The sequence below is a fragment of the Argiope bruennichi genome, chromosome 9 (assembly GCF_947563725.1).
Source record: "Argiope bruennichi chromosome 9, qqArgBrue1.1, whole genome shotgun sequence".
In the NCBI taxonomy this organism is placed as follows: Eukaryota; Metazoa; Arthropoda; class Arachnida; order Araneae; family Araneidae; genus Argiope; species Argiope bruennichi.
This window is the reverse complement of record NC_079159.1, coordinates 32578133-32598030: the sequence shown is the minus strand read 5'-3', so window position 1 is coordinate 32598030 and position 19898 is coordinate 32578133. Positions and strand designations below refer to the sequence as shown.

The 19898-nt window shown below is 28.6% G+C and overlaps 1 protein-coding gene across 1 annotated transcript; it reads right to left on the bottom strand.

The window, feature by feature from the left end:
* Positions 1-5149: 5149 nt before the first annotated feature.
* LOC129984154 (uncharacterized) lies at positions 5150-19474 on the bottom strand. The gene is made up of 5 exons (XM_056093955.1): positions 19333-19474; positions 15310-15430; positions 9605-9780; positions 7417-7573; positions 5150-5547 (listed from the first exon to the last, which is right to left on the bottom strand). Exons 1-5 carry the CDS (start codon positions 19370-19372, stop codon positions 5319-5321), a joined length of 723 nt encoding a protein of 240 aa, XP_055949930.1. The 5' UTR covers positions 19373-19474; the 3' UTR covers positions 5150-5318.
* Positions 19475-19898: the final 424 nt, after the last annotated feature.

The window sequence follows — 19898 nt, the reverse complement described above, 5'->3', positions numbered from 1 at the left end:
AAAATTATGCTATTTTGAATTGTATTGTTTCTCATTTATAGACAAAATTATGTTATTTTGAATTGTATTGTTTCTCATTTATAGACAAAATTATGCTATTTTGAATTGTATTGTTTCTCATTTATAGACAAAATTATGCTATTTTGAATTGTATTGTTTCTCATTTATAGACAAAATTATGCTATTTTGAATTGTATTGTTTCTCATTTATAGACAAAATTATGCTATTTTGAATTGTATTGTTCCTCATTTATAGACAAAATTATGCTATTTTGAATTGTATTGTTTCTCATTTATAGACAAAATTATGCTATTTTGAATTGTATTATTTCTCATTTATAGACAAAATTATGCTATTTTGAATTGTATTATTTCTCATTTATAGACAAAATTATACTACTTTGAATTATATTATTTATTATTTATATGTAAAATTATATTATTTTGAATTATATTATTTCTCAAATTGTATAATTCTGTTTCTTTTCAATTATAAGATGTTGTATGCTATTTTTTTATCGTAAATTAATAGACCTGAAATCAATTTTAATTTTCAAATTACAAATTATTTGAAGCGCAGAATCTCTTTTAAATTTAAAAACAATCAAAAATAAATTTTTGGGGAATCAAAAGTGAATCAAGAATTTCTGAATTTTTCATTCAAATATCTCAATGAATTGAAATTACTGTAATCTCTTTCAATATCACTATTATTGTCAAGAGTAATTGACAAGCCTGATATTTTATTTTTCATTCATTTCGAGATAGATTGGATATAACGCATTCCACTTGCGTATTCGTGTATCGCTTTCATAATTTAAAATGTGCTTTTTGTAAGTTCGTGCAAGTTATATACTATTAATAAACACGAAGTAGTACAATTAGAATGGAGAATGTATTATTATTGAAAATGAAGAATCTTAACACTAGAACTATTAAGACGGTCATTTTGACGGTTTTCAGATTTAATACTTAAAAATTTTGATATAATTTATGTATTGTTCTAGAACTTTATGACGACTTTTAATGACATATAAGAACAATTACATATTCCTATTTAGCCACATATTCCTAAAAGCCACTTTAACTTTCATATTCATTATGAACTCTACCTATATATACCATGACGCGTCAAAATGACGGCTTTAGCAATTTCAAAGTTTATAATATTTTATGGATTATCTATGCAATGATTGATATAATATGTATTTGCTCTCATTCCTACATCGCTTTTAGACATTTCTTGGGAAAATTTGAATTGCATTTTTCATATGAAATTATATTGATTGATCTAAAGTTTTCAGCTGCCGTTATAATAGGATCTATTTTATTCCGATTATAATTCAGTTTAGAACTAAAAGCTCTAACTGGATATCCAATAAATGCAAATACAAATGGTTTTCCTTTATTAATAATTAATAAATTATTACATTAAATGTTGTTTTTATTAAATTATATTCTTTTATTAGCATAAACTAAACCAAAAGCCCGTCAATCTGACGGGTGTCGTAAAACTAATTATTTATTTAACATAAATAGTTCTAGTGTTAAAGTTATTGGAATTCAGCCACTAAATCTTAGAACTGAAATGATACAGTACAGAATTTCTAATATTTCTAGAAGTTTTTATCTAGGTAATTGAACAGGTTTATATCAGGGGGCTCTTCAGGGGCACAACTAAGTGTGGCGGGATTCACGACCCCGAGGGAACCTGGTGACTATTTTTCTTTCTACCCCCCTCTTTCGAGTTATAACTTTTATTTATTTTCCTCAAGTGTAAGCGAGGGACATTCCCATGGAAAACTTGCAAATTGTTAAATTGTTAATTTAATTTAATTGTTAGTTATTATTTGAATATGGGAAAGAACCTTGGACAGAGAAACAAACAAACTTACAAAAATCTTGCATTCAATCAAAAGTTTTGAAAACCTCGCTATTAGGAAACATGACGTAATTTTTTATGAGAATATTTTTAACAAACCACCACCTTTAATGCTCTGATGCTGCTATTATATGCAACAATTGCAATTTATGCTTTAAGCATATTTTATGTACAGTAGACTCCCGATTATCCGCGGGCGTATTATCCGCGGTGCGGATTATCCGCGCCTGCCGCATAAAGTTTTTTTTTTTTTTTGACTGATTTTTTCAAAAAGGTGCAGTTTTACAGTTTTCTTTTGTAATTACATAATACATTACAGTATTAAAACAGTACATATGTATTAATTTTTCTGTGCATCCTTGACGCCTCTCGTAAATACAAAGCCCTTTTCTGTTTTCATTAACAAAATGCATTTTAGGTTAGTTTTGAGTGATATACTAAAAAATTAAGTGTTCGTGAAACATTTCTTGCTGTTTATTTTACGTTTTATTGTACATAAAACGATTTTTCAAAGTTGGAATGACTGTTTTCTTTTTTGCTATACCCGTTTTTATCTTTTTTCGGATTATCCGCGATTTTTGTTATCCGCGGCGGCCGCGCCACCCAATTCCGCGGATAATCGGGAGTGTACTGTATATGCAAAGAAACTTTGTTAGTCAAAGAGAAGTTCACTTTGTTACACATCACTGATTTAGTTCACATCCTTGGAGCCAATCTTAAAGTCAATGTTTTTCTTTTCTAAGTGAAACTCAACTTTTTTAAAATGATCTAGCTTTAACATTTACATTAAAAGAAATCTTATGATGATCTAAAAGGTAATGGATATTTGGCGCAGTGTGGTAAAATTGGCTCTTGCTTTATAAAACCATATCAAGCCAAATCATACCATGGGAACGTCATTTGCTTAAAAGGACAACAATAGAGAAACTTTAGATAGAAATTTCTGGAAATACTTCACTGTGAGATATTAAAAACGGAAGAAAATATTGAGTGTGTCATTGTGTGATTCATATAATGATAAAACATAATTAAATGTTCAAAGTTATAGAAAGAAATCACCTTTAATTCATTTTTTTTAGTATTGACTATTTATAAAATAAACTTGCATAAATTGGGAGGTGTCCCATCCAACGGAGGCTCGTTCATTAGGGTCACAGCATTGCATAACATTCTAAACTTTTTTTTAATGTCACCTTTTTAGCTTTTTAAAAATCAAATTTTCCAACTTTTTCACCATGAGAGTGAACTGCTCATTGTTTTCTTGTCCAGTCTGAAAGTTCGAGATCAATGCAAATGATAAAAAGCAATCCAAACATACAAATCAGACCAAGAATCAAACAATAAGGGAAACACAGGTCGGTACGTTTTGTCATGCTGTCCATGAAAGCCCACTGCAGACACAGCTGATCAATTGATTTAAAGAGAATTGTGACACTTTTTTGACTCCCTTTGAAGTTAGAGATGCCGAGCTGCAACCAGAGCAGATCCGGTTTGGAGCCCATATCACTTTATCTTTTAAATTACAGTCTAAGTTTGTCTTTTTTCTTTTGTTTCTCTGCTTCTTTTAGATGCTTGTGAGTTTTGGTTTCGATTCTTTTTCCTTAGCAGATAACTCAGCTGCTTTATTGAATATTCATTTGCTTTTGGTAGTAATTCTTCTTTGTAAAAAGAGCTGCAATAATAATTTTCTTAAAACAATATTCAGATTAAATTTTTATGATAGATTTATTATTGTTAATTATTACTTGTAAAGAAATAAATATTGCAGACTTTCTTTTGTGCATTATCTGTTGAATTATCACTTCAACAGATAAGTTCTTGATTTTCTATTAACAAAACTGCAAGCAATTTATTTCATATATTGGTTATTTAATCTGCTTGAAATACAGCAAACTTCATACATGAATATCAAATTAAAACTTTAAGGCTATTTATGGCTGAATTTTTTTTTAAAATTATAAACCCTCGAAACATATATATATATATATATATATATATATATATATATATATATATATATATATATATATATATATATATATATATATATATATATTGTATCGTTAATTTCTGAGCTGACTAAGCATTACTGCGCAAAGCCCACACGCCTGAAGGACAAATACCAATGAAGTGAATTTCGAGAGGGGAAAAAAAATTATATTCGTATAGTTTACAGAAGTGCACAAGAGATGGCGCCACGGTATTGAAACTAAGTAATCTGAAACTTGTCATTTATTAGTAACTTTCAGGTTGGATGAAAAGTATGGACATAGGAGGTGTTCAAGTGATTCCAATCTCCAGATGAACTAATGAAATCAGAAAATAAATTCAAAATTAAATTTATTAAAAAATTTTTCAAAATACACTTTTATTAATATATATTTAGAGAAATTAAGCTATATTTTAAATATTGATTATTTTTTAATTTTGAAAATTAATTCATTCTTCATTACCATAATTATTAAATCTTGAAATAATTTTTCTCAAATTTACCGAGGCGATGGCGCCACTAGTAGGGAATCATAATTTAATTAAATTTAATAAATTAATTGCTAATTTTGTTCCAAAAGTATTAAAATAATGCATCTTTATCAAGAATACAGCATTTCATAATGTCCCATCAGTAATTTAGGATAAGATTCGTCTTCAAACATTTCACCTGTGCAAGCATGAAGTAAACCAAGTTAAATAAAAGTGCATAAAAACCAAAAAAAAATGTTGATTTTATGTTTAAGAAAGATTTCTGATTTTGAAAATTTGACAAATGCCAACATATTCCGTATTACTTAGTGAAGTTATGATTTCTATTTTCTAATTTCTTGTAAATGCTTTTCTGAAATTTTTTGAGAAAGAAAAGATTATGATTGGGTATGAAAATAATGAAATGTTAAGAACTATGTTCGCAAGGCAATCAAGAAAGAAGTGAGCATTGTTATTTGTAACTATATTAAAAAAATTGTATGATTTTATATAAATTTTAGGTATTTTCAGAATTTATAACATTTCCATACAAAGAAATGGTAAATCTACGATTTCTTGAAGATCAAATCTTTCACCTGCGTCTGTTCCATTACCAATGATCCAATTGTATTTATGCGATGATTGCAGTGGGTAACTGTTTTATGTACTTGTTTAAATTAACACCATGCTTTTAAATGCTTAGATAAATTATATGCATTTCAAAAAGATTCTTTCTATAGATAATTCGACTGCTCAATCAATTTTAGAAGTGATTTTTTTTTAGTAAATAAACAGATAGTAAGCATATTATTTATTGCAATCCCATTTTATTATTTTTATTTGTTGTAGCAAAATATTTTAAGATGTTCACATACATTTTATTGATTTATTATAGAAACATAATTTTTTTAAAGGATTACGACAATTCATTCCAATGTTTTTTTCTTTTGACGACATTTCATGGCAATCCGAAGAATCACCTCCTGAACAAATCAAATGTTTCCTTGATTTTACTCATCTGCTCATCATCAACTTCCATATAATCATAGAATTTATTCTTCAAATTGCTGCTAGAGACATCTTTGCATTGGATATCCATAACAACATCCATACGTCTCGCAACATTTACAAAAGCTCTTCGGGCAGTTTCACCACAGGATTCACCCAAGCGAAGTGAAAAACATGTCACTTCATATGCCGCTTCTCTGGAAAAGAAACAATTCATCATTAGATAATTTCATAAATAATTCTATTTATCCACATGTTGTCGACAACCATGTAGATAATTTCGTAAACACTTCTAATTATCTACATGTTGTCGACAAACATGCAGCTAATTTCGTAAATACTTCTAATTATCTACATTTTGTGGACAAACATGCAGCTAATTTCGTAAATACTTCTAATTATCTACATGTTGTGGACAAACATGCAGCTAATTTCGTAAATACTTCTAATTATCTACATGTTGTGGACAAACATTCAGCTAATTTCGTAAATACTTCTAATTATCTACAAGTTGTGGACAAACATGCAGTTAATTTCGTAAATACTTCTAATTATCTACAAGTTGTGGACAAACATGCAGTTAATTTCGTAAATACTTCTAATTATCTACATGTTTTTGACAAACGTAGTTAATTTCGTAAACACTTCTAACTATCCGCATGTTGTCAACAAAAATGTAGATATTTTAACAAATACTTCTAATTAATGTGCCAACAAACATGTAGATATTTTCGCAAATACTTATAATTATCTACATATGGTCGACAAACATTTGCTTACAAGTTGGAAATTATGAGTTATATTATTACAAGCCGTCTTCGGTGAGCAATTGGTTCGCAGAGAATATTTAAAGCATTTAATATCAATAAAATCTATTATTTATAACTTTCTGTTCATGATTCTCTCATAAAGTGTTTTAAACATCAAATTTTGATAGATGTTACATCCGTATTATTTTAATAACCTCTCATCTATTTTGCTATTATGTTAATCAATTATTTTGGAGGAGTCGTGTATCATAACATCATAGAGTCCTTATAAATATATGGGTAATTTATCTTCTAATTTCATGTTTTTTTTTGTAGTAGCGTGGCACTATTTGTTTCTTTTTTCATGCAAACTAAACCGATAATAAACATAATCCTTTTTTCAAAAATCACATGATTAAATGTTTGATATAACGATGAAAATACGGTCTGAATTATATTGCAAAATGGAAATTTTCGTTGAAAATTACGCTAAAAATATTTTTTAAAAATCTAGAAAAATCGGGGAAAACTTGCCAGTAATTAATTGATATAAATAAAAATACAATTTTATGAATTTAAAAATGGCGTGTTAAAACCTGTTTTATGCAATAATATTGTAGGAGGGTTTCAAGAAAAACCCTCCAATATATCTTTTAATTCAGCCAATTAATTTAATTCAGCCACCCTTACCAATATATCTTTTAATTCAGATCCCTTAGAATACTGGAATATCTGGCTTACAAATTATCTGGTATACAAAAAATGTTTTAATAGTTATCAACAAAGCTGATACAATATAGGCTTAGACATCCTTTAAATGTTTGAAAACCTTTTTATCCTCTAAACTCATCTGGGCAAGCGTCTTTAAGGAACAAATCACTCGCTTCCGGTATTCAATCAATAACATTTAACGAAAGGGGAAAGGAATTTGACGACGATATACAAGCAAATCGGAATGTCTCCGTACTTTTGTGGTATTTCCGTAGTGAAAGAATCAGGTTTTTAATTAAAATTCTGATTAATTATTTTTAGAGGCCGCTTCGAAATTTACATTTCAATTCCTCAAAATAAATTACGGCCAAACGTGGTATTATTAAGTTAAATTGTAGAGTCAATAGACCTGTAATCATATGGACTAACACAGATAAAAATACTCAAATGAAGTATTAAACACGATTAAGAAAATTATCGAAGCTTTTATCACAATTCAGAAAGTGTTTCCATTACTGATTTAAATTACTGACATAACGGAATGGTCCTACAGTTAAAATGTATGAACAAATACACAAAATATATCAAAAGGGATTGCATTCTTACAAGCATTTTATTTCAGTATTCAGAGCATCATCCAATCCACCCTTTTCGATTTTCGATTTTGCATAGAAATCTTCCAGAGTTTCTTTCGACTCCAACTCACAGAGCCTAGATCCAACGATCACAAAACCTCTGAAGCATTCGATTTTTGAAACATAATCTAAAAGAAAATACAAAAAGCACAAAGCAAAGTATTAACATTCAATAAATGTAGTTAATACTTTATTATTAACTTGAAATATTACAATATATGCTTTATACTATATTATATATTATCTTACCAAAAACTTAAATTCCTTTAAATAAGAATAATAAGCATTCGATATCACATTTAAAATCGTCCCTTGTTTATTGTAATCAGTTCTAAAAGTAGAGCATAAAATTATAAAGAAGTTGTTCATCTCCTAAATCCAAACTTTTAATATAAATGTTGTTAATTTTAATTCTAATTTATTCTAAAAAAATCAAAATGCGTTAAAATTTATTGAAAAATATATTTAATTTCTTTAATTCTCTGAAAAAATTTACTTTTCTTATAGATGATATTAAAACATGCACTTTATTTTTTAATCTAAACAATTCTAGGAGTAAAGTATAAAATTAAAAAAAAGTTGATCTCTTCAATCCAGAAACGAGCTTTTAATATAAATGTTGTTAATTTTAATCCTAATTTATTCTAAAAAAACCAAAATTCGTTAAAATTTATTGAAAAATATATTTAATTTTTTTTTAATTCTCTGAAAAAATGTACTTCTGTTATAGATGATATTAACAGATGCTCTGTAATAAATAATAGATTAAATCTTGCGCTGTAAAAAATGACAGATTAAAAATTATACATTTAGAAAATGGAAGCAATTCAAATAAAATAATTTTAAGTTTTAAAATTTTGTTCAGTGCTTCTTACCAGTGGCTCTAAGTTTAAGAATTTCAAGGATTTAAAGTTTTAAAATTTAGTACTAAAATTAAGATGCTAGGAAACCATTGCAATTCTGATGCTCAAGCAATTGGCGAAGTTTGGTAATTGGCAGTGTTATATCTATCAATTTGGCGATTTATACAGAGTTTGGGGCTTACTTATGATAATACACAAATACCAAATTGCGAAATGACTGATAAATCAACAGTTATATTTGAATGTTTCAGTTCAAATTTCTCTATTTATGATTTATATCCAGTTCTTTAATCGTGATTTAGATTACATGTTTTAATAAGATACATAAAATTATAAATAAATAATCTAATAAAGATAAGGAATATAAAATGAGCTTTTTGCAAGTTATCCTTTGTAATCTAATGGGTACATTCTAAACCATTAGAATGAGACCTTTTTTTTTTAAAGCTGAAATTTTTTTTAAATGACATAAAAAATCTCGGCAAATGTAATCAAAATAGGTTAAGAAATTTAATATTTTATTTTTTTCTAAAATTTAAAAGAAACACATCAACGTTTTTATGAGAAAAAGTTCTAATATTATGTGACTAAAATTGATCTTTGAATATCTTAATTTTAAATCATTTCATTGGTTATCTCGTGGGCAATTCCCCAAGACGGACATTGATTGGCATATACTAACGAATTCAAAATTTTATTACTCGGTCAGTACAATTGTTTTGAATTGAATTTAATTTGCAATTGTATTTCTCTCTATACTTAGAATACTCATTATTATCGTAACTATTTAGGAACTACAATTGATATAAAATATTTCTATGAATACCTAGCAATTTGGGAATTTTTGTTTCAACTCTCACATTTATGACAAAAATATTTTTCGTTGTATATTATATTCAAATAAATATATATATATATTTATATTATATACTAGAAAGTAAAATGCAACTATAATATTGTGAAAATTGCAAAATTTCATGCATTATATCACTATATTTAAATTTCCAATAAAAGACTAAATCGATTAATTTTACTACACACTTTCTGAAAGTAATAACTCATTAGAAATTATTGTAAATTTTGCATTTTTTTATTTGTTAACAGAGCAAATTTGATTAAGAATAATTTAAGGTTGCATAATGATTAAATATTACATAAAATAATAACTTAAGGTTGCATAATGATTAAATATTACATAAAATAATAACTTAAGGTTGCATAATGATTAAATATTACATAAAATAATAATTTAAGGTTGCATAATGATTAAGTATTACATAAAATAATAAAGTTTACCCTTGTGAAAAGTAGAATGTGGATTGCAGAGATCACGGACAAGAGTACCAATTGACAAAAGGGTGTCTGCACCTTTTGCAACAGTCTTGTTGCTAGATGATACGAGTTCAGTGAGGGATTTACCAACGCAACTTTCAATAACATTTATGTTGCAATCTAAAAATTCCAACATCTTCCTGAAAAGATAGGGTCATATCATTAAAGGGCGTCTTTAAACTAGACAAATATTTAAATTTGCTTATTTCTTAAGTAAAGTTTCTTAAAAACTTTTCCTTAAGTGTATTTGATCCGAAAAGTCTTTAACGTTCTTTTCATATTTGAATGCATTTTATTATGAGGATGGGAAATCTTAACCCGTTCAAAGCCATAATTCATTCTTGTGAAAAGATGCTTATCAACTATCTAATAAGATGCTCAAATTTTTGTTACCTCTTAATTGTAGTACAGAATTAATTAGATGTAATTTAATTAGATAGTATCATATGTGATTCACAATCATATGTGTGAATCACATCCGATTCACAATCATACGTGTGAATCACATCCGATTCACAATCATACGTGTGAATCATATGTGATTCACACAATGAACAGTATGTTAAAACAACGAGATATAAACTAACCCTAGGCGTGTTTAACTCACTTCAAATTTTTTTGTCGTGTGACTATTTAAGCCAAATTTTTGCGCAGTAGCTTCTGAGGGTAAAGACCCTTGAGGACAGAAGTCTGACTTCTAGCTCAAATAAAGATAGCACACACACACTCGGTTGCACAACCCCTTTTTACAGGAGGGGCTCATTCACGCACCTCACAGAGAGAACACAAGAAAGAGAACAACCATGCCCGAACCAGGACTCGAACCCGGAACGCCTAGATCACGGGACTCACTTCAACTTCTAAACTTAATGGAATCTTTTGTTGTCATCCGAATATGTGATACTACAAGTAATGTACTAAACAGTATTCATTTTATACTTACTCGAAATGTTTTCGTCGGTCTTTACATTTGAATTCATAGCATATGATAGCATTATCGTGTTTAACTGTACAAGAGCTTAGAAAAATAGAGTTCTTGCACAGTTAAATACGATATACCAATCAAATGGACTTGTGCAATCGAAAGAGGATATCTTTTTATTTATTGAATTGATAATGGTCTTATTTAGAGATCAGGATTGTAAGCGGTAGTAGACATCAGTTTATTTAATTAGTTCCTTTTCATGACAGAATTTAGAATGGCTATTTTTGTTCTTTTTATAAAATTTCAATCCTGCGCAAGATCCATCTGGAATGGGTGTGTCTCCATAACCGCTCGGTAGAAAATACCTAAGTTGCTTTTCCTATTAGTGCAAAATGCTCAACAACATTGTTATATCTTAATGATATTGAACCGCATTCAGAATATGGAGCAGCATCGTTTAAATATTTTACAATATCTTCTGCTAACATGGTTGATACTCAGATTTAGCTTAAGTCTCTGTAAAATTTTCATTCCTTGGAGGAAACTAATTTAACCCTTTAAAGGGCCATTTTTTCTAGTCATATTATGTCAAAATATTTTTAGGCTTGAAATTAGAATTAGGAAAGGGATTCATTTAACTTATTATATAAATTTAATTTGATTAATTAATCAATTTGGTTAATTAATAATTAAGTAACAGATCAAGACACATCATTTTGTGAAACAATAAAGAACTGAAGCATCTAAGTTTGTCTTTCTAAAAAAATTTGTCAGAACTGATGCCAACCTACATAAATTCATACAAAGATTGATAAATTTGGTGGGAAGCATACTTCCCACGGCCCTAGAGAGGGTTAAAAAAACTTCCATGTGATGTTACATCCCATCTTGATACACTAGGAAATGCCCTTATTGGATTCCGATTTTCTCTGATAATGAAACCAAGAATGGCTCAGCTTCTTAGTTGGGCATATGTGCATGCTTATACTTTGAGTATCCAAGAAAGAAAAGGCCCCTCCCCCAATTCATAACAGATATGTGTGGATTTATATCGGGTGATTATAAAAAAAGCTATTCCAATATATGAGACAGTAATATGTATGAACAGGAATGGAATAAAATTTTTGTTCAAGGTATGTTGAGGTTATGTGCCCCAGAAACATATGAAAAACAACAAATTAACTAACACTTAATTACAGAGACAAAATTTGAAAATTTTCAAATGGCAACTCTGTTTTTTATTGGAATGTGTTCCCCATAGCAAGAAAGCAATAAATAGCCTTGGAAGGGTACTAGCCACCAGCGGTAGACAGACTAAGAAGAAAAGAGAAAACAACCAATAACAGCAGAGAAGCAATCGAAAACAAACATTTTATTTCACAAACTTTATGTCTGACTTACTTCAACCACGGTGAGAATTTGCATGCCGATAGATAATGCCTAAAACCAAAGTACGTGCCATGTTAAAAAGAGTCTGTTGACCTTCACGTCTATGGTAGACACACCACATTTGTTTTCTCTTTTCTTCTTAGTTTATCTAAAGCTAGTGGTTTTCTTGCTACAGCTACTGTTTTAACGTTGTTGTTTTTTTTTCATGCTATGGAGAATACATTCCAATGAAAAAATTAGTTTTGCCCTTTGAAAATTTTGAAATTTTGTAATTGTAACCGTTACTTCTAGATTTTAACTGTTGTTTTTCATACGATTCTTGAACGCATACCTTAAAATATCTTGAACTAAAACTCTATTATGTTCCTGTGAACGATACGATAGTTACGGTCTCGTATATTGGGATAGTTTTTTTTTAAATCATCTGATACGCTGAGTATGGGAGAAGAAAGTTACCCATTAAGATTATCCGAAAGGAATTTACCTAACCATATGAACTGAGAATGAGTAAAGAAACTTCATGCTAAAAACACAATTCCAATGCAACGCACACCATGTTCTGCATGTACCACATGTTTCCTCCTAGAGGCTATGCCATCAAGTGTAATTTCAGCATTATGTCTCACTAACATCGTTCCGAATGTAATGCTTTTATATGCTAAAGTATATGGACTCATGAGCTTAGATTTGGAATTAAAATCACTATCATACCATTTTAAAGGGTGTTCCAAAATCAGCGCAAGATTTGAATTTTCCACCATTTGTGCAGTAAAGTGTAGGAACCTTATTAACCCATTAACTGTTGGTATTGCGTTGACGCAACGGTCAATATAAATACATATAAAAAAATAACGACTAAACAAATTTTTGAATAAATTACAGTTTAATGTTAAAGAATAGCACTGCTAACAAATCAGTGAAAACATTGACTTAAATAAATTATTTCACACCTAATAATCGATGTTTTACTTTAAGCATTTTTTTGGTTCAAATTTCCAAACTCATTTTTTCTTAGAAAAAAAAACAAACAAAAAATAAATAAATTGGGATTTGGTTGTGAAATACATTAGCCAAGGTCACTCTTTGTCAGTACATTCCCCAAAGCAAGTGTTTCTATGGGGGAGGAGGGGAAAGTGTTACGTTCAAGCAACGTCAGCGGAAAGGGGATAGACTGTTATCCTCCTTGAAAGATTTCATTTCAATACTGTGCATCTTATTGGTAGCAACTTTTTTATCTTCTGTGGTTTAAAATGCGTAGAACAAGATATTTACGTTAGAAGAAGCTTTGGAAAAAAAAATTTCGAACAAAATACCGATGACGAAGATGCAGATGAGACCGATATTGTTGTCGTACTTCCAGAAACAGTAGATGCTAGTGATGAAGAAGGCAATGAAAATATTTTAAATAACGATGATGAAGTTTTACTTAGAGATACTGCAGGGGAAGTTGAAACTCATGTAAAGAAGAAGTTAGATCCTCCCAAAAGTTCTTCTAAAAAAACAAAAGCAAAAACGCAAAAAAGGAAGAATTGCGATGGACAAGAAAGGAACCAATTGATAAGCCTCAACCAAAAAATGAAGAAAAAGCTTCGATTGATCGTATCAAACAAATCATAGAAAATAAAACTAGTGCAGATATTTTCAATCTTTTTTTTTTTCAATATGAAGAAAACAAAAAGATACTTGTTGTTCGTTGGAATGACAACTCTATTGGGACAATAGGGTCAACGTTTGGAAAAATTGAACCACTAAAAAATGTTTCTCAATACTCTGAAAATCAGAAGAAAATATTAGTAGCCCAATCTCACTGCATTGAGCAATATAATCAGAAAATAGGTGGTGTAGATTTGTGTGACAATTTTGTTTCCAATTACAGAATTAGGGTCCGTGGCAAAAGATGGTGGTGGCCGATATTTTCAAATTTCGTCGATGTTGTAATAACAAATGCTTGGAGAATATCAAGATTTTCTGAAGGAGGAAGTAAAAAGTCACTGTTGGATTTTAGACGAGAGGTTGTGCTTCATCTGTTACAGACGCCCTTGGATAGTGAGATAAATAAGAAAAGATCAGCTACAGGACGTCTGAGCAAATTCAGCCTTACAAAACCAATATCCGAAGGACATTTTATTGTTAAGTCTACAGACAGTAGAAGACTACGTTGCAAGTATTGCCACAGCCAAACTATTTATCGCTGCAATGTTTGTGAAGTTGCTTTACACCACAATTGTGGTGAAGCATATCCTACTTAAAATTTATATCACCTTATTCTTACATAATAAGCTTGTCAACTACATTTATTTGTTAGTTTTTAATAAATTAAAATTTTCAAAGAATTGTTTTGACTATTTTACACCTTTAATAAGCTCACAAAAATTTCTAGTTTTTAAAACGTGAAGAAAATGCGGTGTAGTTCTCGGTGATAACGATCAACATTCGTACTTCTTTTCCGCTGACGTTGCGCCAACGCGACACCCTATATTTTTAAAGTTAAGAGCAATTTCCTTCATTAAATTACTATTATAAGTGGTCAAAATAATAACTTGTATTGTTTGCATCGAAAACAAATAACGATTTTGAGTTTTGGCGTTTAATGGGTTAAAAAACATCCTTTGACAGTCGATAGTTTAAGGTTAGTAAAAATGGGATATTAAACGATATAAAAACTTGTTTTTATTTTTGAGCAATATTTCGAAAATAATGAAAGTCTGGCGGCCACAATTCAAAGATTTGAAAATTGTTCCCCTAGATCGTGTGATTTAACACTATTGGATTTCTTTTTATGCGGTTATTTGAAGTCAAATGTCTAAGCCCACAAGCACGCGTGCATTGAAGGAGGAAATTCAATGCTGTATCAACGAAATTCAACCACATTTAAGCAAACTAGTCATGAGAAATTTCGACAAAAGACTGTTATGTGCAAGTAAAGCCGTCTTGGTCATTTGCCCTATGTTTTATTCTATACATAGCCTTATCCTGTGTACTTTACGATTCAATAAAAATACGACAATTCAAAGAAAAAAAGTATATTTTAATTCAAATCTTGTATTGACACGTTGTTCTATCGTGTAACGCTCCACTTTTACTAACTATAATCTATCAGTAAGAAAATGATTTTTAATAGGGTAGTAAACACTTTACTACTCGAATGTAGGCAAATTTAAATCTTGAATTAATTTTGGTACACCCTTAATTTGATGTGTTATTGCTCCTCGCTTTTACCATATGCAAATGAATATAACATTTCAAATGGTTATTTTCTAACCCATACAGTTCATAAACAAATTACTACAAAAAGATTGCAGAACATTTAATTAAATTTAATTTCACGCTTTAAGAATTGTTATAAATGACTTACGGGCATATCTCTCGGAGTTCCTGAGCATTTGGCATGAATCGGACATTTTCTAGCGCTTGGAAAGGGTTCGATTCCTTGCAACTGGAATAATCACATCGCTCTCCGACAAATGCAAAGGAACCTGTGAAAAGAAGCACGTATTTTTATGAAAAGACAGCTAACATAAAATATTTTCATTTAGCGTATAAAATTTATAACTTAACAGAGTGAGAATTCATGAATGTAGTACAAATATGAAGCATAAGAACAAGTATATATATATATATATATATATATATATATATATATATATATATATATATATATATATATATATATAATAAAAAATACACTCTGAAAAACTAATTTTGTGTTTTTTCTGATTTTGTGTTTTATTAGGTTATAATGATGGCACTGTTTTATAACTCTATGAATGTTCACAAAATTGTTTTCTTTATCTTTGCTCTTTCCTCCTTTTATTTTTCATCTCTTGCAAAGGTAATGTGTTTTATTTTAAAATTAAAATGATAAGTAAATTATTTTTAAATTATAGCCTTAAAAAAGTAAAGTTTAAGAAGAAATTAAGTAATAAGCGAACAATGAGATACTTCCTAATGTCTTTTCTTTCTAAAAATAGAAAAGAGTTGAAAAATAACAAATATAGGTTCTTATTGTTGGAAATAAGGTATAACATTTTTATTACCCATAACTTTGATCGGTTAAATATCAAGGCTTAGCAAGCATGTTTATTTATTTCAAAATTTGTATGATTTTATTATAAAGAAAGGTATAAGCAAGGCTCATGCATTTTATCTCCACTCCTTTTCATGAAACAATTTTACTGATGTATCTTATTTTTATTTAGCATTTTAAATCAGTCATCATTTATCAATCATCATTTTAAATCAGCCATCATTTATCAATCATCATTTTAAATCAGCCATCATTTATCAATCATCATTTTAAATCAGCCATCATTTATCAATCATCATTTTAAATCAGCCATCATTTATCAATCATCATTTTAAATCAGCCATTATTTATCAGTCATCAATAAATCATCATTCAAAACCAATTATCATTTATCTATCATCATTTTAAATCTGTCATCATTTATCTATCATTTTAAATCTGTCATCATTTATCAATCATCATTTTAAACCAGTTATTTATTAATTATTATCACTCATCATTTTAAACCAGTTATTTATCAATCATTATCAATCATCATTTTAAACCATTTATCATTTATCAATCATTATCAATCATCATTTTAAACCATTTATCATTTATCAATCATTATCAGTCATCGTTAATCATCATCAATCATTATAAATCTTTTTAAATCAGTCATCATTTATCAATCATCATTTTAAATTCATAAATGTCTTGATCTCTTTCATGCATGATTTATATCTTTATCGCCATGAGTACTTATTCTTTTTTCGGTTAATAATGTAACATTATTAATGTAATTAACCATCATGTATGTAATTAAGCATAATTATTAATGTAATTAACCATTAATAATATAATTTAGAAGAAGCGGAAGTTGTCTCCAGAAACTTTCTCGTATGTTTTCCAATAAAGATCTTATTTCCTTTCCTACGCATAAAATTGTGGGCTTTGAGTAAGATCGCGAATACCTTACATGGCATTGGTGAACGATAGTTACGAAATATAGATTTTTTTTGCATGAATATAGTATTTTTACTGAATTTATTCCGAGAAAATGTATTTTGGACGATTTTTTGTCGATCGAAAATTTGATACGAAACTAGAAGTTTATTCACAAGATAATGTAAAAAATTTTATCGATTTAAATCCTTGCGTCAATGATTATCATATTTACATTGATACGAAAGTGCAGAACGACAGACTTTCAAGCCTTTGACAGATTTGATTCCAAATTTAATAAGTTCCTATATTTTACTTTCTAGATTTGAGTACTAAATTTTATTTACTTAGTTAGCTTTTTCCATTTTGTAATTATCATGCTCACTTGTATTTGAACAACCAGACAGACAGACTTTCTTTGAATGGATTTCGTTTAAAAGTTGACAGAAAACTACAAATTTCTTCGTGATTTCTATATCAAATTTCAGACGTCTAGCACAAGCCGTTTTTGATAGATATGATGTCAAAAAAGATATGATGTCAAAAATTTGTTGTTAAAAATGCCAAACAGACAGATAGGATGTCAAAAATGTCAAACAGACAGATATGATGTCAAAAATTTGTTTTTTTGGACTCAGGCAGGTCTATAATGTGGAGATTCGAAAAAATATGGAGCTCGAATTTCTTTTTGATGTTTACAGCACTTTCTCTATACTTCGTACTTCAGAAAATAAAATTCAATAGATAAAAAAAAAGTACTCAGAAACAATTATCTGAAATGCTGAAACAAAATGATGTTTTAGACGAACGCAGTGATTTCAGAACTCTAAGTCGAAGTGATTTCATTTCAATTTTCCTTATTTTTAAACCAGAGGTTTACAACTGTCCAAGATATTTTTGAAAATTATGTTTAAATTTCAGCTTTGAATCGTTAGGATATAGTGTAATAAATATTTGGAGTCTTGGAAGTTTGAAAAATAGCAAATGCAAAAATCAAAAGATAGGAAATCGCTGATTGTCATTCCTGGGGGGGGGAGAAGCATAGAAAGAACAGTATAGTATCGTATCGTATTTGTTGGACTAAGATTTTTTTAAATGAGTTGCAATTGCATACACGGAAAGAGTTTGTACAAAGAGTTCGTGACATTTTGCAGTGAGAAAATTATTTCGCTCATTATATTTTGTTATCTCATATAAGTTTCTATGCCTATTTTGTAATAAATCGTTATTTAAGTTATCGTTAATTACCGTCTTTCCAAGTAAAATCGCTCATAATAATTTCTTATTTCATATACTTTTTTTATGTCTATTTCGTAATAAATCATTATTTAACTCTTTCCAAGTAAAATCGCTCTCATAATAATTCGTTTTCTCATATAATATTTTATGTCTGTTTTGTAATAAATCGTTATTTAACTGTCTTTCCAATAAAATCGCACAATATTTCTTATATTAATTTTTATGTCTATTTTGTAATAAATCGTTATTTAACTGTCTTTCCAATAAAATCGCACAATATTTCTTATATTAATTTTTATGTCTATTTTGTAATAAATCGTTATTTAACTGTCTTTCCAATAAAATTGCAAAATATGATTTCTTATGTCATATTAGTTTTTATGTCTATTTTGTAATAAATCGTTATTTAACTATCTTTCCAATAAAATCGCGCAATATGATTTCTTATCTCATATTATTTTTTATGTCTATTTTGTAATAAATCGTTATTTAACTATCTTTCCAATAAAATCGCGCAATATGATTTCTTATCTCATATTATTTTTTATGTCTATTTTGTAATAAATCGTTATTTAACTGCCTTTCCAAATAAAATCGCTCATTATTTATCTCAAATAAATATTTATGTCTGTTTTGAAATAAATCCTTATTTAACTGTCTTTTCAAGTAAAATCTGCTATAAGAATTTATCTTATATAAATATTTATCTCTATTCTGTAATTAATCATTATTTAACTGACTTTCTAAGTATAATTATTTTAACTACCTTTCATTATCAAAACTGGCAACCAGATTCCTATGATATCCCTAGCTTCTTTAAATCTTGGATGAAGTACTTCTTATTATTGCATTCCAAATTTTAGAGTATAGCTGTTTTCGAATTTACAAGAAAAGTTCTTTTACGATTTGGCTACGTTGTTGATACTTTAAAACATTCCAAAATGATCACGAATTGCACTTTCGACTCAACTTTTTTTTTAAACATCATAGAATTTTGTTCTTAAAAAAATAAGTTAAAATTTAAGGTTATTTTAAATGAAAATTTTTGATTGAAATGTGCGATTACTGTATTGTCCAAAAATAGCCAACGTTAATTATATCATATATACAAATACAATTAATGTAATTTTTTTAATTTGTGGTATATTCAAATTATATGAATTAAAAATTTAACATAATATCTCTTACCTCCCACCATCAAGCAAAGTAGAACAGCTAAAACTTTCATTTTGGGTTGAAGAAATATAACAGATGGCTGTCGAAGCTGTCACGAAATTTATAATACTATGAACATTCGCGAACTGTTGAGAATTTATTCTTCATTCCCCAAGTCTTTATCTGAAGATATAGTGTAATTAAATATTAATTAGCGGAAATAATTCGTTTGGATAAGGAAATCCGCTCCGGAAAATTATAATACGGATATTTTCTTACGTCTTTAAGATAAAGTTTCATTTCTGACATGAAAGAGAATTTTGGAGAATTCATTAATTTATTACGCACCTTTTAATTCTGCCATTTTAATCATTGTATCAAGTTTTTTAATGTTATTTTTATATGATTAATTTTAATTCTAACTTTTGTAAGTTCATAATTATTTTCCCACTCTTTTGATCGACGTTGAATTGATGGAAAAATCACGAAAAATCCATCCAACTATGATAAAAAATCTACTATATAAATTTACGATAAAAATGTTTCTTACGTTTGTGAGATAAAGTTTCATTTCAGGCATGCATTAAAGAGAATTTTGG

Bases quoted from the DNA above. Each gene is read 5' to 3' on its own strand.
- LOC129984154 (XM_056093955.1), bottom strand. From the start codon at position 19,372: ATGAAAGTTTTAGCTGTTCTACTTTGCTTGATGGTGGGAG. The intron at 15,431-19,332 runs GTAAGAGATATT...TTCTTTTCACAG, and splicing joins ACTTTGCTTGATGGTGGGAG to GTTCCTTTGCATTTGTCGGA. The intron at 9,781-15,309 runs GTAAGTCATTTA...CTATCTTTTCAG, and splicing joins GAACTCCGAGAGATATGCCC to GAAGATGTTGGAATTTTTAG.